This window comes from Lissotriton vulgaris, chromosome 1_1, assembly GCF_964263255.1.
Source record: "Lissotriton vulgaris chromosome 1_1, aLisVul1.2, whole genome shotgun sequence".
NCBI classification, from domain to species: domain Eukaryota; kingdom Metazoa; phylum Chordata; class Amphibia; order Caudata; family Salamandridae; genus Lissotriton; species Lissotriton vulgaris.
In genome coordinates this window covers 156,458,277-156,482,999 of record NC_141685.1, presented here as the reverse complement: position 1 = coordinate 156,482,999, position 24,723 = coordinate 156,458,277, and the positions used below count along the sequence as shown (strand labels likewise).

Here is a 24,723-nt window from a genome sequence, read left to right as displayed (position 1 = left end):
GTCACTGAAGTGGCTGCTTACCCCCAAAAGTGATTTCTTATTTTAGAATTTAGAGAATAATAGTATTATTCCCACCTTCTGCTTCTCCAAGGTAGGTTTTATAGAAATACAAGCTGGCATAAAACCAGCAATAGATGGCAGAAAGGCTGTGTCAGACATACTGAGCTATGTTTGGTAAAATAAGTAACATTACATTTGGTAGTAACAGCACTTTTTAATAAAGAGACAAATGAGTGAATGGCATGCAATAAATGGTTGTTTGTATTATTTAGCGTAGAGATCAACAACAATGCTCATATTTAGATTTTATCCTAGGATATGCTTTGACAGATGTTGTTAGTAGCATGCCTAATTTGCATGTTGTGTGTCAGCTTGTGTTGGCTCGTCTTGTTCTTGTCACTCCCCTGGAATAGAGCCTCTTTACCATCTGTCTGATTGGATGACTTTGATACTTTCACTGCTCGCTATGAGAAACTATGCGTGTCTTTTTGGTTAAGCTTTCCATGGGAGTGCATGTGTTTTGGGTTTATGAATTTACAGGTTTTATCACTAATCCCGAAATCTAGCTGAAACGATCCTTGTTAGTCCAAGCATTGTTCATAGTGTTGCTTTTACCAGAAGTATGATCAGATATGCATGTTTTTTCATGCCCTTTTTAAGAGCATTGTTTCACTCACTGAAAAGCAACTATATTTTATTTTTTTAGTCAACCTTATCCTAGTCTTCCAATATGCTTCCTAGTATTTCATGGTTTTCCCTACATGTAGAGAAGAATAGACACTTTCATAATTCTTGAAATATATATGTGTTTCTTCTTTCCTGCAAGTCGGGTCTTCTATCCTCTACTTTTTATTATCTGGTTCTGGAATGTCCCACTTAATTGTAATGTTACAATTTTCTGTAATTCGTTCCTCTCTCAATAACTGCACATGTTTGCTCCTGTGTGTATCCACAGTTGGGTAACTATAATGGCCCTTACATTCTTGCCAAATTTTCACCATCTCTAGGATTATTTCAATTGTTCAATGAAGGTGTGTTTTTGCTTATGGCTGTGCAGAACTGATAATCGACTAAAGGCTTTCATACATTCAGTACACTTGTGTGGCTTTTACCGTGGGAGTTCTCGGATTCTTCCTTAGGTTTGAGGAGTCACTGAAAGTACTGCTATACTCAATAAAATGGTAAGGTTTTTTCCATGTGTGTTCGCTGATGACTTTACAGAATTGATAATTGACTAAAGCTCTTCACACATTCATTGCACTTGACTGACTTTTTCCCCTATGTGAGTTCGCTGATGTCTGTGTAGGACTGATGACTGACTGAAGCTCTTCCCACATTCAATGCAATGGTAAGGTTTTTCCCCAGTGTGTGTTAGCTGATGGCACTGTAGGTCTGATAATTGACTAAAGCTCTTTCCACACTCATTACAAAGGTATGGTTTTTCCCCTGTGTGTGTTCTCTGATGTCTGAGTAGGACTGACGATTGACAAAAGCTTTTCCCACATTCACTGCAGTAGTATGGTTTTTCCCCTGTGTGTGTTCGCTGATGTCTGAGTAGGACTGACGATTGACAAAAGCTCTTCCCACATTCACTGCACTTGAATGGTTTTACCCCTGTGTATCGCTGATCTGTTTGAAAACATGATAACCGACTGATGCTCTTAACACACTCACAGCACCCAGAAGGCGTTTCCCCTGTGTGTGTTTGCTGACGATTCCTTAATGTTAAGGAATGTCTAAAACTACACCCACATTTATTGCAGTAGTATGATGTTTCCCTAGTGTGTGTTCGAAGATGTCTTTGGAGATGTGATGACTGACTGAAGCTCTTCACACATTCATTGCAATGGTATGGCTTTTCACCTGTGTGTGCTCGCTGATGCCCTTGGAGGTGTGATAACTGACTAAAGCTCTTCATACATTCATTGCAATGGTATGGTTTTGCCCCTGTGTGTGTTTGTTGATGTCTTTGGAGGTTTGATAAGTGACTAAAGCTCTTTGCACATTCATTGCAATGGTATGGTTTTTCTCCTGTGTGTGTCCGTTGATGTACTAGGAAGTTTGCTAACTGACTAAAGCTCTTCCTACATTCATTGCAATGGTATGGTTTTTCCCCTGTGTGTGTTCGTTGATGTCTTTCAAGGTCAGATAACTGATTACAGCTCTTCATACATTCAGTGCAATTGAATTGTTTTTCTCCTGTGTGCGTTTGATGAGGGCGCTTTAGTAGTGATGACAAACTAAAGCACTCGATGTGTGTGTCTGATTCTTTATTCTTTGTTAGTGTCTCTGGATTGGGTATATATTTTTCTACATCACATAACTGTGTTTTCTGAAGGGTCAACATGTCTGTTAAAGCAATTGTGTTATTCTCACACTCCCTAAATGTGTGTGCTATTTTGCACATTTGGTTTCCGATTTAACAATAAAGTGCAAAGGGCACCAAATATCTGTTACACTTATAATGTGTGTAATACTTCTTTGTGGGTGATAGTGCCTTTAGAATGGCTATTGGTTTTGTAAAGCTAGGGGTAAAGATTAATCTTCCTTCTGGTTTGTGCAAATTGGGACAGAGGTTTTCATTTTATTTAGCAAAACTCGACTTCCATCTAAACTCCAGTTGTCCGGCTCTACTCCATTGTTCTTTTTTCTGCTTCCTGTGGTTTGGCCAGAAATAGTTTACAATATACATAAAAGACTGGATAGTAGTAGTCATTTTACGAAGCAAAGCACTACTGTAAGCACATCACACCGATCCCATGATCAAAGCTTGTACTGGATACTTTTTTATACGATAGGAGGTTTATCAGTGGTGTTTCCTAAATCTTCCAGAGTTCTTTTCTTGGCCTTGTGACGTGGAGGCACACAGCTCAGACTTGTACATTCACTGAATTGCCCTTATCTGCTTCTTCCAAGATCTGTCAGTTAAGGTTCAGGTTCGTCTGTCTATGACCGTGCTGATGTTTTCCTGGATACTGGAACCCAGTTTTTCATTGTTCTTGCAGATTTACAGTAATATCTTCATTATCCATATTCATTTCAAGTATTCAAGGCTTGTTTTCTGTTGGATGTAAAGAGATGTATAATTACTACAAGCAAATGTATTGGAATGTGAATATACAATGTTTAAATGGTAGTAAAAGACATCTTGTCTTTACCATCCTTGAAACTTAGTAAGGGATAGTCCCCCATACACAGATATTTAACTAGAAGTTCTGTTTAGCACAACACATCTTATTGACTTCAGAGACGGAGGTGATTTGTCAGTGTTCACAAAGAAACACAGTCAAAAAAATGCACTCAAGGAGCACCCACTTGCCACAGGCACAAGTTTAGGGAGATGCAAATGATCAAGATTTTATTTGAACAAGAACAGATTATGGAAGAAGATGGATCAGGATGTGCTGCTGTTTCTTCAGTTTCAATGGTAACTCTTCAGGAAGATTATAACAAAACTAAAACTTCAGGAAGTACAAAACAAAGGTAACTCAGGGTGCATTTTTTTCCAAAGCAGTGGAGCGTCTGTCTGCATGCAAATAGCAGAAGACAGGTAATGGCCTGATAGTCAAGTGCCCGTGGTTAGCAGTGCAGGGATAACAAACTAGGTGCATAGGTACCTGAGAGGTACAAGCAGAGGAGGTGTACACAGGTAAGTGCTTATGAGGTACAAATACAGGGATGTGCACAGGCAGGTTCTTGTGAGGTACAGTGTAGGTGCAGAGGGAGATGTTTATGAGGTACAAATAGTGTAGGTGGAGAGGTAGTTGCATATGAGGTACAAACAGAGAATGAGTGCACAGGTAAGTTCTTGTGAGGTACAGAAGAGGTGCACAGGGAGGTGCTTATGAGGGACAAACAGAGGAGGTGTACACAGGGGGTTGCTTATGAGGTACAAACAGAAGAAGAGTAGAGGCACATGTTTATGAGGTACAAATACAGGAGGTGCACAGGCAGGTTCTTTTGAGGCACAGTGAAGGTGCACAGGTAGATGCTTATGAGGTACAAATAGAAGAGGTGCACAGGTAGGTGCTCATGAGGGACAAATAGAGGAGGTGCACAGGCAGATGTATGTTCCTTTCTGGGTCTGCTTCCCTCTGCACCAGGCGAAGTATTGGTTTTCAATTAACCCTCTTCCTGCGGCCTCATATGGGCGCTTGCTGAGTGGGTGTTACCACTTGACCATTCACCTGAGAGCAGCAAAGCTTCATAAAAACCAACATCTGGATACTGCCTGCCTCAAGGGGGTGATCCAGGTGAGGGCCCAGGTGTCTGACAAAATAAGCTTCGGAGACAAAAGCATCCTAAAAATCACTCCGGTTCTCAGGGCGTTCCCACCAGAGATCTGAGGGATATTTTGCCATCAGTCCACAATATCAAGTTCTGACTCCTTTATCAACTCCTCTGCTTCTACACCTGCCTCTTGGACAGGTAACTCCTACGCAGATGTGACAGATATCCCATCTGCTCACCTTATTACAACCGCCACAGGATAGCATGCACTTGCAATAAGACGGACGGGATATCTGTCATGATTTTGTGTCCTAGTAACCCGCCTGCCAAACTCTAAATCAGGCGCATGGTGGACCGTGTGTCCGATGTCTTTTTAGTGTCAGAAAGTTAAAGACAGTATCCTCTCAGTGCAGCTGTGAGTTGGAGTTATAATGCCACCACTGTTGTGTTTCTGTTTGCTTCTTTGCTCAGCTCCTGTCACCGATGCTCATGAACTGTCAAGAGTCGATGTTGCTTCTGTTTCACTCTGATGTTTCCAGTGACTGAAGCTCTTTACTCGATTGATTTTTTTAAATGTTGTTCCCAATGGGCACCATCAGCGAGTAGGGCTGGCTGCAAGCATGGGAGGCTTGAATGAGATCCAGAGAGCCATGATAAGGCGCCCGATTTAGTCTTCTGTAATCAAGCGTTCCAACCAGTTCTGGGAAACGCAGTCTTTTTGTGACTGCATTTAACTCGGCTGGCGTAAGAATAAGGCAAGGAAAGTAATGCATAATGTGCTGCTCTCTGCATGTAATACAGGGGTCACTTTCAGACACTTTGCACTGAGGAAACTCTAAACTCTGAGCATGCTAACAACATACCTCCTGGAAAATGTATATTGGGATGAGAACATAATCAGAGGGCAGAAAAGAAAGGAGTGAGAAGAGAAAATGCAGAAGGGAGGAAAAGAGGAAAATAGCCCCGCCTAGCGCTGGAATGCCCGGGGGTAGCCAGGCTCTCTACGAGTGCTTAATTATTATAAGCAAGGGGTCAGCCTTAGAAAAAGATGAAATGAAGAACTTCGTTTAGAGTCCTTCTTGAACTCTAATTTCATCACTTTCAGGGAGAGAGCGGGTCTGATATGAGCTGGTAGTGGGTACCAAATATTCATTGTATTTCCAGACGAGGGTCTAATGTCCGTAGATGTCTGTCATATGAGGCGACTTGACATAAAGACCCACTTCCTAGAGTTCTGTTCTTGCTCGATAGCCCGGGCCTTCACTTAAATGCATCAGATTCTATCACTGCATTGAAAGGCATTTTTTAAAAGTGATCGTTCTCAATTATGAATTTAGAAAAAACTTCATGCCTTCCCTACCCTGACAATAATACCATTATCAAATCAAGAGTGTAGACAGTTGTCTTGTGCACCATCTATGTGACCTGTGTTGTTATTATACATGAAAAAATATATAATTTATTAAATCAAACAAAGATGTTTTGTACAGTGTTCATCCTGAACTCATGAATTTCAAGTTGCTCTGATATGTGGGATAATGAAGTAAAAGGAGCAAAAGTGAAATAAGACAATTTGGTCAAGCAGGAAAGCCAAGATTGATCCCATGTTTTCTAATTTCAGACTGACAAATTAGTAAATAGATGGGTATGTCTTTAGCTCTCTCATTTTACATCACAGGTTAATGCTATGTCTTTGGTACTTGGGGCATAATGTTTAGGTGTGGGTGATAGACAAAAGGCTCAGTTTGTTTTCGCCTGAGGATCCAAGCCCACCTCAATCACATGCTGGCAATTAAGCAGAGAAAGGTGTTGTTTAAGGATTCATAACTTTCTCACTAAACCATATTTTAATGAGTGGACTATGAAACTGGGTGTTCTCTCCTTAGAGGCAAAATGTCACAAAAGTGGCAGAATCCATGCTGAATGGAACAGTGCAGCTCTCTTTAGTGCAAAGAATGGATCAAACATGCACAGTTGCTAATGTAACTGGATCACAAAACACATTGATGGTAATAGAGGCAACATTAAAAGGCGAAAGCCCCCTGGTGGTTTCCTTTCTAGGTATACATATACGTTTATCAAAGATACAGTGCCCATGTAAACCATTCCAGGAGTGTTAGTAAGCACACACCTAGTAATAAAAGATAGCTTTGATAAATTCAGAGCAGCTTACGAAGGGTTAGCTTTAAGCATGGGCGAATTTTGTGAATCTCGCGTTCGCGAATTTTGCGGATTTGCGAACTCGCAAATCCGCAAAAATCCGCGAATTCTCGCGAATTTGCGGATTTTTTTTGTGTTCGCGCGGGTTTTTGCCAGTTCGCGAGGGTTTTGTACAATTTCGCAAACGCGAACTTACCTGTCGGGTCGCAAGTTTTGCGAACTTGTTGTTTCTACGTGTCCAGCCTGTTTGGGACACTCTTCTTCATCACTGCCACCCTCTGTCACCACTGCCACTCTCTGACTACTCATGCCACCCTCTGGCCCACCCATGCCACCCTCTGTTTCATCACAGCACCCTCTGGTTGTCCAGTGTACATTATTGTGGCAAAGCAAAGCACACCTTCCCTGCCTCAAGTGACCTGAATTAATTTGGGGCTGATTAATGTGTCACAGAATATTTTTTTAGCTGGCACCTGCTTCCTTAGTGCTTCCTGATTAGTGATCTTTTGCACTTGCTAAGTGCTTTCATTGTTGCAAAATTAGTTACAACACCTGCCCTGCCCCAACTGACAATAATGAATTAGGGGCTGATTAATGTGTCACTGTTGGATTTGAACTTCCAGCCTGGCTCCTGCTTGTCTCCCTTAGCTGTAATTCAGGACCTTTGTGGCATATGTGTAACTATTCTGAGGGTCAGAGCAGGGTCACATAATAGTTGCAACTGGCAACTGAACTCTGGAGGGGCCCCTCAGGAAGCACTACAGGAAATGGCTACTAATGATGAGCCTGAACTTTTGAACCTGGTAAGTAGTTTCAGTTTTGCTAAGATCGTATTTCTGCAATTTTGCACTTATTCGCGGGGCGCGAAGTTGAACTGGGAAGCCGCGAACTCACGCGAACAGTGCGAGCAAGCCATAAAATCTACTTAGTTAGCTTGTGCACATTCTGAAATCAGTACTACAGTGCCACAGAAATGATAGTGGTGGCCATGTTTACTTACAAATGCCAAAAAACTACTCTTCCGTAGTAAGTCCAGCACCTACTCCCATCACGATATCCAGTTTCCAGCATCTAGACACTTTTGGGTATTAGCTTGTGCTTTATAAATAAATCAATATGCCTTGGGTGTCATTTCCTTATCCATTTTGGCCCACTGCCAGCAGCCAAGTAGAATAACTACATATTGGGCTTCATTCTTGCTCTTGATTTCTATGGGTGTGGCAGCACAAGACTGCCCGTGTTGGAGCAGTCATAAAATACTTGCAGTGCCTGGTAGAAATGAAAGCAGTTCATACCTTTCATTCAGATGATGGTTTTGCTTTCTCCGTTAAGGAATTTATGGATGCTATATCTGCTTTAGGAGTAATTTCCATCTGGATTGTGGTAAAGTGAGCCAATTGTAGCAAGACTCGATAGCTAGCGCCCTGTATTCATGATTGTCGTGGTTTCATAGACTTTATCAGGTTCAGTGAGAATAAAATAATTTGCCTAGAGTAATACACCTGCAAACTTTTGTTTGACTTATCTATGTTTGTTCCTGACCTCGCTCTCCCTAGAAAACAAGTTGAGTTTAAATCTGATTTGGAAGACAACATTAACATTTTGCAGAAACTGCAATCACTCGAACAAATGCAAGAAATTAAACACGAGCTTACCAACATAAAATATATCAAAGATAAAAGCAATGCTGCTGACCGGTAACTCTGAAAAGTGGTAAACCTAGCGCAAGAATGGATTCCAAACAAAGAGACATTTGGACTATCCTATAGGCCATCTAAGCCAGTCCTTTTTTTTTTTTTTTTTTTTTTTTATTGAAATTTGAGTTGCAAGCTTAAACAGACCATAACATAATTCCTTCCTGAGATTAAGACAAGATACATATAATACAGATAATTCAAAAGAGGATAAAGCAAAACCATTCAGAATATCAAAAAAAAACAGATAATACATGACTAGACAGTATAGACAGTTCATTATATCATTAGTTCATCAATCCATTTCTGAATTGGTGACCAAATTTTTAACCCACGTTGTTTCTTATTTTTCCCCTTGGTAGCATATATTGCTGATTCAAGTTTATATCTAGCAAGGAGACGTCCCTTCCATGTGTAGAAAGATGGTGAGTCTATACTAATCCAGTCCTGAGAAATACATGCACGGAATTCAGCCATCATAATAAATAATAAATTCGTTTGTTCCAAATCTTTTGACTCTTTAGAAACACCAAATAATATAAGTTCAGGTGATAAGACAATATTTTTACAAAGAATGTGTTCTATAAATTTCTGAACATCACAAATTAATGCATTAAGTTTTACACACGAGAAAAACATATGTAAAGTATCGGCCCCTCTTAAATTACAGCGATTGCAATTAATTCCCGTGATGCTCCCCCATTTCAAAACTTTTGCCGGCGTGTAATATAAATCACACAAGATCATATAGTGTTGAGTGCGATTACGCCCAGAAAATAAAATAGAGGTGGCCATTTTAATTGATTCTTCCAAGAATATATCCTTTGTACCTAATTTGTTTTCCCATTTGTCCCTCAACTTATTAAGATCATCCTCCAAGTAAGTCATTAAAGTATTATAGTAGAACCCAATTCTTCTTTTATTATTTAGAGTATCTATAAGTAAGATTGGGGATAAATCTTGTCTTTCTATATTGGAAGGTGAATTTAAAAAACTATGAATCTGTAAGAATTTGAAATAATCACAAGAAGGAATTTTAAAGTTACTTTGTAGTTCACTGAAAGAAAATAAAATTTCAGAATTATTATAGAGATCAGAAAGAGCAGTAATCCCCTTATTGTTCCAATTTTTCATCACCTGATCTCTAAATATGGTGGGAAAACAATGACTTGAGTTTAGTGGCGTATATCTAGTAATTTTCCTAATTCCCACCAGTTTTTTAATAATTCGCCAAGCTTTATATGCTGCCAGCACTATCTTAAATTTTGTTTTTTTATAATAGCTTGGCTCAATGAACTTTAACAGATGATAGTTCGCATCAATACCTACTACCATTTCATAGATATTTGGATATTGTGCCCAAATAATAGGTATTTTATTGCCCACAATTAAGGGAAACATATATTGAAGTGCGGCAGCTAAATAATAAAATAAAAAATGCGGTGCGGCCCATCCCCCCTTATCTTTCGGTATAATCAACTTCTTATATGCTCTTCTAATGCCTTTATAGCCCCACAAGAATCTTATTGCGGTTCTTTCAATTTCTTGGAAAAAACTTAAAGGAAATTCCAAGGGGATTGTTCTAAATAAGTAAATAAATTTCGGCAAAATAAGCATCTTTAAAACATTGTTTCTACCATGAAGAGATAAATGTAAATGGTTTATTCTTTCCAAAGTTGATTTAGCCTTTTTAAGAATCGGAATGTAATTAATACTAGGTATCTTAGAAATAGGTATAGTTAATCTAATGCCTAAATAAACTGCTTCTGTGACTATATTTGTAATAGGAGGTGGGTTTAATCCTGTAAACAAAATTTGTGTTTTAGATAAATTTAATTGATACCCGGAAAAAAATCCAAATATGCCCGCTAATTCTTCAATCCTCAAAAACGTTCTTTCAGTATCTTTAGTGACCACTACTAAATCATCAGCATATGCAAGGGCTCTATATATCGTACCTCCTAGCTGTACTGGAGCTATACTTTCCTCCCTATTTAACTGGTTAAGAAAAATATCTATATATATAGCAAAAAGAAGAGGAGAAGACGGGCATCCTTGACGCGTTCCTCTTTGGATGGGAAATGATGCAGATTTGTTATGACCTATTTTTATTACTGAAACTGGATTTTTATATAATGTCTTAAATGCATTTATTGTTCCTGGCCCAAAGCCTTTCATAGATAGCACGTCCCATAGATAGGGCCATGCTACTCTATCAAATGCTTTTTCAGCATCTAGGAGAATGATTCCTATTGGTATATTAGAGGCTTGTGACCAGTCCATCATTGCTATAATTCTGCGTACATGGTCCGCCGTATCTCTATTGGGAATAAAACCATGCTGCCAACGAGAAACAATTGTTGGTATAATTCTTGACAATCTTGTGGCGAGTATTTTTGAATAAACTTTACTGTCAGTATTAATCAAAGATATTGGCCTGTAGGAGGCTGGGTTAAGTGGATCCTTATCCTTTTTTAAAAACGTCATAATTATTGATTCAGCCCACGAGTCTGGAGGTAAACCTTTCTGTGCCTCCAAGAATACAAGCAGCATATCATTCTTTATATATTTACTAAAGGACCTATAAAACTCAAGCGGAATAAAGTCCGGGCCGGTTGCTTTGCCCATTGCTAATGACTTTATGGCGAGTTCGATTTCTTCCCATGTAATTGCAGCCTCTAACACTGATTTTTGGTCATGAGAGAGGGATGGCAGAAGATTTCCCATGGCAAAATTCAGACACATATCAGATGAGTAGTTATCGTCCTCTTGTGTATATAGTTTACAATAAAACTTACGAAAAACTTCCAAAATTTCCTCTTGTTTGTGATAAGCTTGACCTGTTTCATCCTGAATTGTATTAATAGTATTATATACTTCTTTTTGTCTGATTCTATTTGCCAAGATTTTCCCTGTATTTTCCCCTATCTCATATATCTGAGTTCTATAACTTGCCATCAGTTTTGCTGATCTTTCTGCAAAAAATTCATAACAGATAGATTTACTAATTGCCAATCTTGATTCTATGTCCCCGGTTGGTCGTTGATGTGTTATTGCTGTGATTAATTCTTTCTCCCAAAATAATATTTTCTGAAACAGCTTCTCATTCTTTTCACGCATAATTTTCTGTTTTTTTAATTGTATATGAAAGAGTCTCTCCCCTTATCCCTGATTTAAACGTGTCCCAGACAATCTGCATTGATGCTGTACCTCTATTAATATCAAAAAATTCTTTCATCCATAAAGCCAATGTATTTATATAGTCAGGGTCAAGTAATAATTTGCGATCAAAAGTCCAGGAGCTTGGTTGAGTAATTATTTCATCAGTTTTAGTTTCAATCAATATTGGATTATGGTCAGATATTATGCGTGGAAATAACTCAAAGTTTGTATCATAAATAAGTGATTTTTTTAGAAAGAAATAATCTATGCGTACAAATTTTTTATGAGGATGGGAGAAGAACGTAGTTAGCTTGTGCACATTCTGAAATCAGTACTACAGTGCCACAGAAATGATAGTGGTGGCCATGTTTACTTACAAATGCCAAAAAACTACTCTTCCGTAGTAAGTCCAGCACCTACTCCCATCACGATATCCAGTTTCCAGCATCTAGACACTTTTGGGTATTAGCTTGTGCTTTATAAATAAATCAATATGCCTTGGGTGTCATTTCCTTATCCATTTTGGCCCACTGCCAGCAGCCAAGTAGAATAACTACATATTGGGCTTCATTCTTGCTCTTGATTTCTATGGGTGTGGCAGCACAAGACTGCCCGTGTTGGAGCAGTCATAAAATACTTGCAGTGCCTGGTAGAAATGAAAGCAGTTCATACCTTTCATTCAGATGATGGTTTTGCTTTCTCCGTTAAGGAATTTATGGATGCTATATCTGCTTTAGGAGTAATTTCCATCTGGATTGTGGTAAAGTGAGCCAATTGTAGCAAGACTCGATAGCTAGCGCCCTGTATTCATGATTGTCGTGGTTTCATAGACTTTATCAGGTTCAGTGAGAATAAAATAATTTGCCTAGAGTAATACACCTGCAAACTTTTGTTTGACTTATCTATGTTTGTTCCTGACCTCGCTCTCCCTAGAAAACAAGTTGAGTTTAAATCTGATTTGGAAGACAACATTAACATTTTGCAGAAACTGCAATCACTCGAACAAATGCAAGAAATTAAACACGAGCTTACCAACATAAAATATATCAAAGATAAAAGCAATGCTGCTGACCGGTAACTCTGAAAAGTGGTAAACCTAGCGCAAGAATGGATTCCAAACAAAGAGACATTTGGACTATCCTATAGGCCATCTAAGCCAGTCCTTGAAGCAAAGACAACGAGGAAGGTGTTAATCAATCCCTTAAAAGAAACACTATGTGGCTAATTCTGTTCTGGGACCCATTATGGAAGACATTGTTACAAGTAATGCTCATTTCTATTTAAGAAAGTCAACTTTAGAAAAACTAAGCAATTGTCAGAACGCTGATTATAAACTTATTCCACCCTTTATTTAGAACTACGAGGAAAAGCCTGCTGGTCCCAAGACACAAAAGGAAAAAAGAAGCAAAGATAATATGTCTGTCCTTGGCAGGCTGGTGCGATGGTTAGAGTGGTGTTATTATTTCAATCATGTGCCAAAAACTAAAAATAAAAAAAAGAACATTTGCATCTAGCTAACCCTGGCCACCATATAAAACACGTATCATTAAAGACAAGCTCAGAACTAATGATACAAATCAATATTTTCCTTGGACCCTGAGAGGCACTTCGTTAGCAACAGATGGCTGCAGATGCACAACTTTACATTTACTGTACTGTTCATGTCCTGAATAATTTCAGGAAAATTACAAAGATGCATCCATGGATAGTAAAAAGCAAAGGTCTGATACAATTTGTAATTTATCTAATCGGACCTGTAGCTTTATTTTCTGGGAGGCTTTTAATCCTTGACACAAAGGATTTTGGGCTGTTGTGTTCCAGGTCCAGTTTTATTATCAAACTACCTAACACTCCTTGCTTTGAGGACCTCATGTTTAAAAATAAAGGTACACTTGGAGAATGACTTTTAGATAGTAGAGGGGTTTCCTTTCAGAGCTCCAAGGAAAATGATGTCTAATCAGGCTCGTTAGAACCTCGCAGCGAACCCTAAAAAGAGCAAATGCCTTCAATCAGCCAGGCTAGCTTGAATCCAGTGGCAAAGTGAGTAAGGGGCCTACGTCTTGGCATACCCTGCCAACTTAGGGCGAACAAAGCAAGCCCAAGGCAATGATGGACGGAGCGCTGAAACTTTTAAGACACTCACACCCAGTCACAGATCTGGGTTGAATCCATCAGTTTGCAGGGTATGCCCAGACGTGGGTCCCTTGCTCACTTTGCCACTGGATTCAAGCTAGCCTGGCTGATGAGTGATGTCAGCCCGAAACCTGTCCCAGGATGCTTGTTTCCAGTACAGGGAGGACCTGGCTTGTCAGTTCGGTCTGGACTGTTCCCATGAGGCACAGGGTCAAGGCTAATTTGCATATCGCTGGGTCTGAACTGAGGTGACGAACTGATTGATTCAACCCAGATCTGTGATTGGAGGAGTGTCTGAAAAGATTCAGCGCTCCGTCCATCATCTCCTTGTGTTTGCTCCGTTAGGGGTACCAAGGTGTTTAAAAATGTCAACAACTTTACCAAAAGAAAAACGTCCTTACATGTGCTGCTAAAGAGAAACTAAAACAAGCACCCAGAATTATTGCAATGAATTTCTTCCCATTACACTTACTGCGCTTTCAAGAGGAAAGTCACAGACAGCGCAAGATACTCAGCACCTGCGAGAACCATAACTTAGGCAGCTGCCTCTCAGCAACTAACCAAAAACTAACACAAGCAGCTAACAGCTTGTGCAGAGGTGAGGAGCAAAGTGAAGCTGGGAAGGAGATGAGGAGAGCAGGGTATGGAGAAAGCACATATGAGCAGTGTAGGAACTTGGTGAGGCACAGGAGGAAAAACATGAAGAGCTGGTAGAGGGCATCCGGCTATCACATCAGATCTAAACACAAAGGACGCACTACAGTAACAAGCATTGAAAATGCAATAGGTCTCGCCTTTGATTAAGTTAAAGCCGTTTGCTTTGCTAATGGTATTGTACAGCAAAGCAAATGGCTTTAACTTAATCAAAGGCGAGACCTATTGCATTTGTAATGCTTGCTACAGGCTGCTGTAAAGACTAGAAGGGCTGCCACTACAATGGTAGCTTAGTGAGACACAGTTAAGTTATAGCCCATGGATAAGTGTATAGATTACTTTATGTATTTAACGCTTTGTGAATTGATGGCTGTCTTTGGCTCACCTGCTTACCCATCAATATAGCACACTCTCCTTTTATGTAAAAGGGTGTATATCGGAATTTATTTCAAATGTCAATGATATCTGGGTGCGTCATACTGTATAGGGTTTTTAAGAAGGTTTTATAGAACGTTTGTAAATTTGAATCGGAATTGATTGTTGTAAATTTGGTTTTATATTTTTTTTATTGTTTTAGAAATTGCGTGGTTACTCAACTATTGTAAAGACACAAGAAATGAAATGGTATGCACTTTTATGCATTTTTAATGTGAAATAAAGTTTGATTTTGATTTGACTGTGTCTGATTGCATATGAAGATGTGTTATTAGAGGCTGAGTAAATGAGTGACGGTGTCTGATTCGAATCAATAAAGTAAGCCTACTGGCTCTAAAATGAAGATAAACATGGCCATGCATGCAGGCGTCTGTTTCAGAGGAGGGATTGCTCTGTTAAGACACCATTTTTCCCTAGGTTATCAAGTTGTCACCAGTAGGACATCAGGGGACAGTGATACTGATATCTAATAACAGGTGGAACGTGAGGCAGGGTCATGCCTCATGTGTCCAATATGAAGACGAGCAGAGAAGCCAACCCCACAACATCCAACCACTGAATGTGGCTCCTGAAAACAGCTGAGTTTCAACAGTTGCAGCACTTTAATGGGTGTCAAGCCCTTATCCCCCTATATAAACATGCCTGTGTACCGGACGCCGAACTGCTGGTTAACATACCTGAAGAATCAGTAATATAATATTGTTGATTTTGGCGACCAACAGAGTAAACACAAAAGCAAACAAAAACAGGCACAGGTTCTCCCATATCAACTGCACACTAAAGTTATACCTCGCATCCTTTGGCATTTAAGATTGCCTTATCAACTTACATACCAAGTCAGCAGCAAATTCAAGAGGTTCACGAATACAGTAAAAAAGGCAATGGTTTCTGCAAACAAACAAGAGGTGCACCTACAAGGCACATGCTTTCCTAAGTCATGAAGGAGTATTGATCTGCTCTTTACCAATCAACTTACGGTATCTCTGCGGCAGTCATTATGATAGATCATGGGACGGGCACCGTCCCTGCTGGCTCCAACCAGGCTGTCCTAGTGGGCACCAAATCCAGACAGACCGAAGTCATGCAGACAGAAGGCAATGGGAAGAATGACGTCAGCAACAGGCATCAAAGTGTGTCAAGACGATGAGCCTCATAGAGAAGGACTCAGTGGTGTCAAGACGATGAGCCTTATAGAGATGAACTCAGTGGTGTCAAGATGATGATCCTTATAGAAAAGGACTCAGTGGTGTCAAGACGATGAGCCATACAGAGAAGGACTCAGTGGTGTCAAGATGATGAGCCTCACAGAGAAGGACTCAGTGGTGTCAAGACGATGAGCCTCACAGAGAAGGACTCAGTGGTGTCAAGACGATGAGCCATACAGAGAAGGACTCAGTGGTGTCAAGACGATGAGCCTCACAGAGAAGGACTCAGTGGTGTCAAGACGATGAGCCTCACAGAGAAGGACCTAGTGGTGTCAAGATGATGAGCCTTAGCGAGAAAGACTCAGTGGTGTCAAGATGATGAACCTTATAGAGAAGGACTCAGTGGTGTCAAGATGATGAGCCATACAGAGAAGGACTCAGTGGTGTCAAGACGATGAGCCTTATAGAGAAGGACCTAGTGGTGTCAAGACGATGAGCCTTATAGAGAAGGACTCAGTGGTTTCAAGACGATGAGCCTTACAGAGGAGGACTCAGTGGTGTCAAGACGATGAGTCTTATAGAGAAGGACTCAGTGGTGTCAAGACGATGAGCCTTACAGAGAAGGACTCAGTGGTGTCAAGACGATGAGCCTTACAGAGAAGGACTCAATGGTGTCAAGACGATGAGCCTTACAGAGAAGGACTCAGTGGTGTCAAGACGATGAGCCTTACAGAGAAGGACTCAGTAGTGTCAAGACGATGAGCCTTGCAGAGAAGGACTCAGTGGTGTCAAGACGATGAGCCTTATAGAGAAGGACTCAGTGGTGTCAAGACGATGAGCCTTATAGAGAAGGACTCGGTGGTGTCAAGACAATGAGCCTTATAGAGAAGGACTCAGAGTTGGTCAAAGGCAGTCATCCAAGTTAGAAGTTTAGAATTGCTTTTGACCCTCAGTCCGTGGCTCTGATGACTGCAGAAAGGCACTGACAGCTGTCATAGGAAATTACATCATTCATTAGCCTTAACTGTCACGTGCCAGTCATCAGGCATTCGAGACAAAGGCAAACTAGCTTCCAGTCCACTCCAGAGGTGTTTGTTACCAATGCGAGTGATCAAAGTGTGAGCATGAGAGTAAAAGAAGGCGCAGAGACAGCTCCAAATGTGGACCAGTGGAACAGCTGGAACTGGGCCAAGGCCACCTTGAAAGGAGTCCTAATACCAGTAAAGACCTCCCTTTACTGCCCCACGCAGACTGGGCTGAGACCCCTGGCACAAAGATGCCTATCCGGGACACTGTGGAAATGTTTATTTTGCTTTTGGTTGCCCGATTGGCATGGGATGTATTATTTGTAGTGGCGGCGCTGTTTATTGTTCAAGGGGGGCTGAAGCGAGTGTCGGTTTTATTCATCAAACACATGCGCCATGAGCCCAATAAAAGGAAACATTGAACTGAGGCATGTGGCTCCGGCCGAACAGGTCTTATCTCTCCATTGTGCAACCCCGCCAGAGTCCATATGTTAATGCCCCCCCCCCACTCATAACAATACAATGAGTCAGAGTGGGCTTTATTGCCAATCTTGCCTTCGGGCAAATGCTTTGTTGACAAAACCTCACTTGGTGCAATTTAGTGTTTGAAAAGTCACGACTGGCTCATGGCGTCACTTGGGACAGGAGCCCCTTGCAGGTTGTGCAAAGAATGCGCCACGTTCAGACTATCTTGATGCAATATGCGGAGTGTTGCTCTCTTTACATTTGTGGCCAGGTTTCATGAAAGAGTCATCAGTGGGTGCAGCGCAGAGAGGGCGGTTCAACTGCACCCAGCGCACAGCTCTCATCTCAAACCAGTGAGCCCATTTAAAACTAGACTCTAGGGGCAGATTATTAAAATGCAGTTTGGGAATACTGCTTTTTGAATAATTGCCCGATGACCTTGAAAACGTATAAAACATATACAGAATAGACAGCGTATTTCTGATGTATGACGTTACAACGCATACTTTTACCACGCATACCATTACAACGCGGTATTTACAACGCATACCATTACAACGCATAGCGCTTTGGGGTGCTGGATAGTGAATAGTTTAATTTACTATTCCAACTCCAGTCCCCGTGGACACTAGGGAAGGTGTTGGATAGTAAATTAAACGTATTCCCTATCCTAGAGCGCCCCCCAGCGCAATGCGTTGTAATGGTAGTGCGTGGTAAAAGATTCGTTGTAAAGGTTGTATACCGCGTATTTCGGAGGAATGCCCCTTCACCAACCCTCCTCTCCCCTGCTTTCTTTCCGGCCGGTATTTTCCATAGGTCAGAGGTAAAATATTGAAAATCAGTTCCCAAACCACCACATACCTTTTCGGAAAAGTTGTTAATTTGCATTGAACGAAAATATGTCCCTGTCTCTCTTGCAGGCCTGGGTGTGGAAAAGTTTTAACCCGTAGGGTAGGATTCTAGCAACGGTGTGAGGGAGGGCGGCCCCCAGAGCTAAGGCCCCCCTGGCTCTCAGCCAGGCCAGGGTGAAGCCAGGGCGCTGCAGGAAATGTCAGGCCCTGTCAGGCGCAGCAACGTAACTTCCACTGGTGCAGCAGGTGCAGTGGCACCGGGGTGCAGAGAGGTCTCTCGATCCTGATAATTGATGTATTTTATAGTTCAAATAGCAGTAGGGGGAGGGGCAATTCCTTTCCCTGCACTAGGGCCCCCTCAAGGAAACCACGGTCATGGCTGCTTTAGCAAACCCCTGCAAATGAGAAGTCTGCGCTGCAGCCGAGCAAAAAAGGGAAATGGAAACAAAAATGCACATCTGGGGGGTGGCTCTCATAAAAGAGGGCTGGACTATAACAGGAAATCCCCTTGCAGAAACAACACACTGCTCGACGGGGGTGTCTACTGTGCTACACGATTCTTGGTACAAAATAGGTTTTCTGTTTAATAGCCACACCCTTGCTGCTCCCACTCTTTCTTTTCAGATCGGACCCAAGATGTGCGAAGAAAGGGGAGAAAAACAAACAATAAGACGCAATCCAGCCCTTTTTCTCCCAGCGATATAAAATACGGTAGGGGGCACCCGACATTTCGGGATGCAGTGCTCGCAACGAAATTCATTTTATTTATTTATATGTTTACTTACCTGTACTCCTCCGTAATCCATAGTTTACTAACCCCCCACCCTGCCCTCCCGCTATCCACATCACCGCCCGTCAGCTACTCCCACCACCGACCACAACTGGTCACATCACTCCTTGCAAATGCCCTCCTTGCGCCGACCAAAGTAGACAGCACCTGCGGCTGGTTCCCAGGGCTGCCCTGCCATGACGTCAGCGGGTACCCCGGAGGACCAGCCAGAATCGTCTCTCTTTCCACACGACAGTCCTTCCTCCGAACAGCTCAGATCTGCCCTTGCTGTTTGCAGACAGCTTCTAAGGTGCGGGGTATCTCCTCGCAAACCTTTCTGTGAACCTTTCACATACCCTGCTTAGAGCTTCCAGGGCTGCACGCTTCTCGTAGAGCCCTCCTCAATCCCTTACCTCTTTCATCAAGTCGCCGTGGCGGTAGCTCAACCTCCGGCGGGATGTCCCCTGTCTGCCAGTAAAGGGCCCGCCCACCACCAGACGGGCAAGCCAACTCACTTTCGCAAGCTCATTTTTTGCTCTGGGTTACGTCGCTGGTCAAACCTCTTCCCCGAATTAATAAACCCAAGGCAATTTTTCCATATCCACATCAGAGAAGTTGACACATAGGCACTTCCAAGCTAGGTGCGCTCGCTTTTCCACGAGCCAAAAGATGACACAGAAAGAAGGAGTAGTTTCTTTTCTGTAACTCCAGTTCTGTAGTAGGGGTATCTCTGTTATAGTCATAATCTAGTGAATAGTCCCGCCCATGTGCGTGGACCCCGGAGCAATAAAAAATAATCTCTTACAGTGTCAAAAAATGCAGAAATGCATAGACACTTAAGAGAGAATTTAAAGACATATAATGCAGCCTATAACAGGCTACACTGTCCAGTACTTCAGCTAGAAATTCCACCAAAAATCCACAAAACAGCAAAGCCTGTCCAGATTTCCCTTGCTTTACCAGCAAAATTCCTCTGAATGATAGAGAGGAAGACATGGACAGACAAGCCCCATAGGCTGCCATTATGTGGCTCAGAATAGGATACTGTGCCTTTAAGAGAACTTTCCAGAACTTCACAGTATCCCAGAATGCCCTGCAGGTCCTTCCTACTTTCAGTTCTTTTTTCCGGCTCCTGCTAGCAGGACCCTGGAACATTGAGCTCTCCCTTTTCGGATTTATTTGGTGTTTTTTCACTGATTTTCGAAGTTGAAGTACTTTATTGTGCTGTGGGGCCTTTTCTTCTTGGTTTTCTCACTCTGTTTTTGTCGAAGATGCCTGCCTTATTCGACAAATGCCCGGAGTGCTCCAGGAAAAAGGCCAAGTCAGACCACCATGAGGTGTGTATCCTCTGCCTTCCAGCTTCTCATGTTCCAGAGGAGTGTACTATCTGCCAAGGCTTCTCTGGAATGACCCTGAGGGAAAGGAAGAAGATCAGACTTCAGGGTCTCGAGGACAGACGATTGAAGGCTCAAGGTGGGTCTGGAGGGGCTCCTTCTGCCCATGCTGAGGCCTCTGGGGGGCTCCCTAGGGGCAGGAAGACCAGCAAACGTCACCATTCTCCGCCGGGGTTCATTGCGCCCACTACGGCGTCGAAAGGAATGACTGCGGTCTGTTCCCCATCGTCGGAGACGAAACGACGTCGAGGATCGGCGTCGAGGGATGTTACCAGACCTTCGAAGTCACCGGTGTCTGTGTCATCGTCGTCCTCGATCGCTCGACGTCGACGGCCCCAGCGTCGGTGCTCGCCGTCGAGGCGATATCGCCGTCGGCGAAGAGGAGGCGTACGTCGTTGGTGAGTTCCTCGCCGTCAAGGTCGCCGTCGAGGGCCAGGTCGCCGTCGAGGCATAGGAGGTCGCCGTCGAGGCGCAAGAGGTCGCCGTCGAGGCGCGAGAGGTCGCAGTCGAGGCGCATGAGGTCGCCGTCGAGGCACCGAGGTTCGACGTCGAGGCACCGAGGTTCGCCGTCAAGGCACCGAGGTTCGACGTCGAGGCACCGAGGTTCGACGTCGAGGCATGGAAGAACACTGTTGAGACACCGTCGGCGTTCGACGCCAAGGAAGACCCGCTCGACGTCCAGAGGCCGACGCTCGCCATATGGTCGTCGTTCTTTGACTCCGAAGGGAAGACCTGACGCCGTAGGAGGTTCACCTACGTCCCAGGCTGGCAAGGAAGGGGGTTCGCCACACTCGGTGTATTCAGAGGTTTATACCCCGTCGGGGAAAGTGACTCCTCCTCCCCCATTGCCGAGGGGGCCCCGTCCGAGGACACCTACGCCTCCTCCGCTGCCTCCACCGCAATCTGGATCTGGATTGCCGGAGGTGCCACCTCCGGTTCCTCCGACGTCGACCTCCTTGCCTAAGTTGCCTAAGTTTCCGACGCCTCCGAAGGGTACGCCTAGACCTAAGGCTCCGTCAAAACCAAAATCGCCCGTTCCAGTGGGCCCGGTTGATCGTCCTCGGCCGAGGAGGTCCCGTTCACGCTCCGGACGGAGAGGAAGATCAAGGAGTCGCCACAGATCCTCCACCAGATCAAGGCGCCGCCATAGGAGGAGGGGGTCCAGGTAACGCACGGATTCCTGCAGGACCCATACTTCCTACTCGCCGACATTATCAGACTCTCCAGAGACCAGGATCTCTCCAGTGGACGACATTGCCACATTCCAGGAGGTTCTCCTGAGAGGGGCTGCGAAGTTGGGTATCACGGTGACGGCTCCAACACCAACGACGTCCGTGATATTCGAAACGCTTCACAAGAAGCACTTGTCTCACCCCCTTCTGCCTCTGGTGCCTGGACTGAAGGAACCTGCGGAGGAGCTGTTTCTCACGCCAGCGGTGGTGAAGGCCGCCCCGTCCCGGCTTCTGAAGAAGTACAGGGCCCCAGATTCGGATCCTGCATTAATGAGAATGGATCCGGTGCCGGATTCGGTGATTGTGACAGCGGCCAGGAAATTGCACTCTACCTCCACGTCATCCAAGGTGCCACCAGATAAGGAGAGTCGGTGGATCGACTCAGCAGGAAGAAAAGCGTGTGGGACCGCTTCCGCAGCCATGAAAGCTGCCAGCGATACAGCCCTGTTAGGCCGTTACGACCGGGCGCTGTGGGACTCCCTTCAACAGTTCGTTGAACTGCTCCCGAGGGACAAGAGGGAGGACTTCCAGGAGATCCTCAAGGAAGGGATGCTGGTTTCTAACCAGGTGATCAGTGCGGCAGCGGACACCTCCCTGTTGGCTGCTCATGGTTACTGCCATGGAATCAACCAGCGGCGGCACGCCTGGCTACGGCTCACGTCACTCAAGCCGGAGGCCCAGCAGCGGGTGACCAATCTGCCCTTTACCGGAGAGACCCTTTTCGGTAAACACGCAGATGATGAGATGGCCCGCATGAAAGCGGAGGCCGAGACTCTGACGGCTGTGGGCTTGGAGAAGCCCAAAGAGAAGAAATCCTTCAGGCCTTTCCAGAGGCGCTACGGCGCGCAGGGAAGAGGATGGGGACAGTCTTCGGGACAGCAGCAGCAACAACAGCAGCAGTTCCGGAGACCCTTCCAGAAACGTCAGAAGGGTAGAGGGGGTCAACAGTCCTCTACCGCGAACAAGGGCCCGGCCGGGTCTCGACCCTGAGCGGTTACTTCCCCGTCAACCGTTACCCGCTCCGGTGGGGGGAATCGTTCAATTTTTTCTGGCATAGTGGAGAAAAATTACTCAGGACAAGTGGGTGCTGAATATTGTTTGCAATGGATACAGTCTTCGGTTCATCAGCCCTCCTCCAGCGATCCCGCCGGTCAGCTCACAGTATCAACTGCGCGAGCTCCAGGCGGAGGCCGATATCCTGCTAAGGAAAAGGGCGATAGAAGACGTACCTCTGTCTCAAAGAGGAAGAGGTCTGTACTCCCGGTTCTTCCTGGTGCGCAAGAAGGACAAGAACGAGTTCAGGCCCATTCTGGACTTGCGGCAGGCAAAAAAGTGGATTCGCAGAGAAAAGTTTTGCATGTTGTCGTTGCATCAGATTTATCCTCAGTTGCAACAGGGGGACTGGCTTTGTGCCATAGACCTACAGGATGCGTACTTCCACGTGCCCATCGCGTACAAACACAGAAAGTTTCTGCGATTTGAAGTCGGCACCAACCATTACCAATACACAGTGCTGCCTTTCGGGCTGAAATCTGCGCCCAGGACATTCTCGAAGTGCATGGCAGTGGTAGCGGCACACCTCAGGAAGAACAAGGTGTTTGTCTACCCGTACCTGGACAATTGGTTGATCAAGGCCTCCTCCTTCTCGGAAGCTCTAGCAGACTTTCAGAAGACGTGCGTTCTCTTGAACAAGTTGGGGTTGCACATAAACATGTCCAAGTCTGTCCCGATCCCGGTCCAGTGCATTCAATACTTGGGGGCCACCATCAATATGCTGTCAGCAAGCGACGGCGATCGATCCTTCGGAAGGCTCAGGCTCTTATGACCGCTCCATCTACAACAGTGAGGACGGTGTCTTCTCTACTGGGTTCGATGGCCTCTTGTATCTTCCTCACTCCTCATGCACGACTACACATGAGACCTCTGCAGGAGTGCTTGGAGGACCAATGGGACCAGAGGAGAGGTTCTTGGGACGACAGAATACGACTGTCTCTGCATGCTCTTCAGTCTCTGAAGTGGTGGTGTTCAGCGGAGAATCTCCTCAGAGGGGTTCCCTTCCACAAGGACATTCCCACTCAGACTATCGTGACGGAGGCTTCTCTCCAGGGCTGGGGAGCGCATTCGGGAGACTTACAGATTCAAGGAACGTGGTCTCAGACGGAGACCACGTATCACATCAATTTCCTGGAACTCAGAGCTGTTCACTTGGCACTGAAGGCGTTTCTTCCGTCCTTCCGGACCAACTCTCTGCTTGTACAGATGGACAATACGACCACGATGTACTACCTCAACAAGCAGGGGGGGTCGAGATCGCGCACCTTGTCTCGGGAGGCGCAGACGATCTGGCGCTGGCTTCTGGCCAGAGGATTGACGATAACGGCTACCCATCTGCCGGGTGTGTAAAATGTTCAGGCGAATGCACTGAGGAGACTGCTCCAGGAAAACCACGAATGGGTCATAAACGATGACGTGCTAGGAGAAGTCTTCGAAAGGTGGGGGACTCCAGACGTAGATCTGTTCGCCACCGCAGAAAACAGCAAATGCCGAGACTTCGCCTCCAGGTACTACCAGCAAGGGACGCTGGGGAATGCACTCTGGATCAACTGGTCGAACAGCTTTGTTTACGCTTTTCCACCCATTCCCCTGATTCCAGCAGTGCTGATCAAGCTGTCCCGGTCCAGGGCCCGGATGATCCTGATTGCCCCGGAATGGCCCAGACAGTGGTGGTTCACGGACCTGCTACACCGGTCCCTCCTTCCACACATTCGGTTGCCGTGCAGGCCGGACCTTCTCACGAAGTTCGGGGGGCAGATGTTGCACCCCAACCTCTCGTCCTTGAGTTTGGCGGCATGGCTCTTGAGATAGTGCAATATGGCCATTTGAATCTTCCCGAAGATTGCATGGACATACTGAAGGAGTCTAAGCGACCTTCCACTCGGACTTCTTATGCTTACAAGTGGAAGAGGTTTTGTATCTGGTGTGTGTCCAAGAACTTTGACCCAACGACGTGCAAGGAAGATGTCATCCTTCCTTACCTTCTTCATTTGGCGCGGTCTGGCCTTAATGTTCATTCCATTAAGGTTCATCTCGCTGCATTGACTGCCTACAGGAAAAGCCCTTCACAGACTTCCTTCTTCCAGATCCCTGTGATCAAAGATTTTTTGGAAGGCTTGAAGAAAGTGTTCCCTCCTGTCAGGCTTCCTTCGCCTTCATGGGAATTGAATGTGGTGCTGTCCAGTTTGATGAAGGAGCCTTTTGAACCTATTCATAAGGCTTCGTTGCAGCACCTGTCCTGGAAGGCGGCGTTCCTCGTGGCCATTACATCGGCCCGCAGGGTGAGTGAAATTCAGGCGTTGTGTTGTAATGAACCTTAT

General features: G+C 44.3%; 1 protein-coding gene across 1 annotated transcript in view; it reads right to left on the bottom strand.

Annotated features, from left to right (window-relative positions):
• Positions 1–258: 258 nt before the first annotated feature.
• The window catches only part of LOC147737929 (uncharacterized), a 95,708-nt gene continuing 71,243 nt past the window's right edge, over positions 259–24,723 (bottom strand). Inside the window, exon 2 of the mRNA XM_086949263.1 lies at positions 259–3,061. Within this exon, the coding sequence (XP_086805389.1) occupies positions 1,253–2,407 (1,155 nt within the window). The 5' untranslated portion in view covers positions 2,408–3,061 and the 3' untranslated portion in view covers positions 259–1,252. The remainder of the gene's footprint in view (positions 3,062–24,723) is intronic.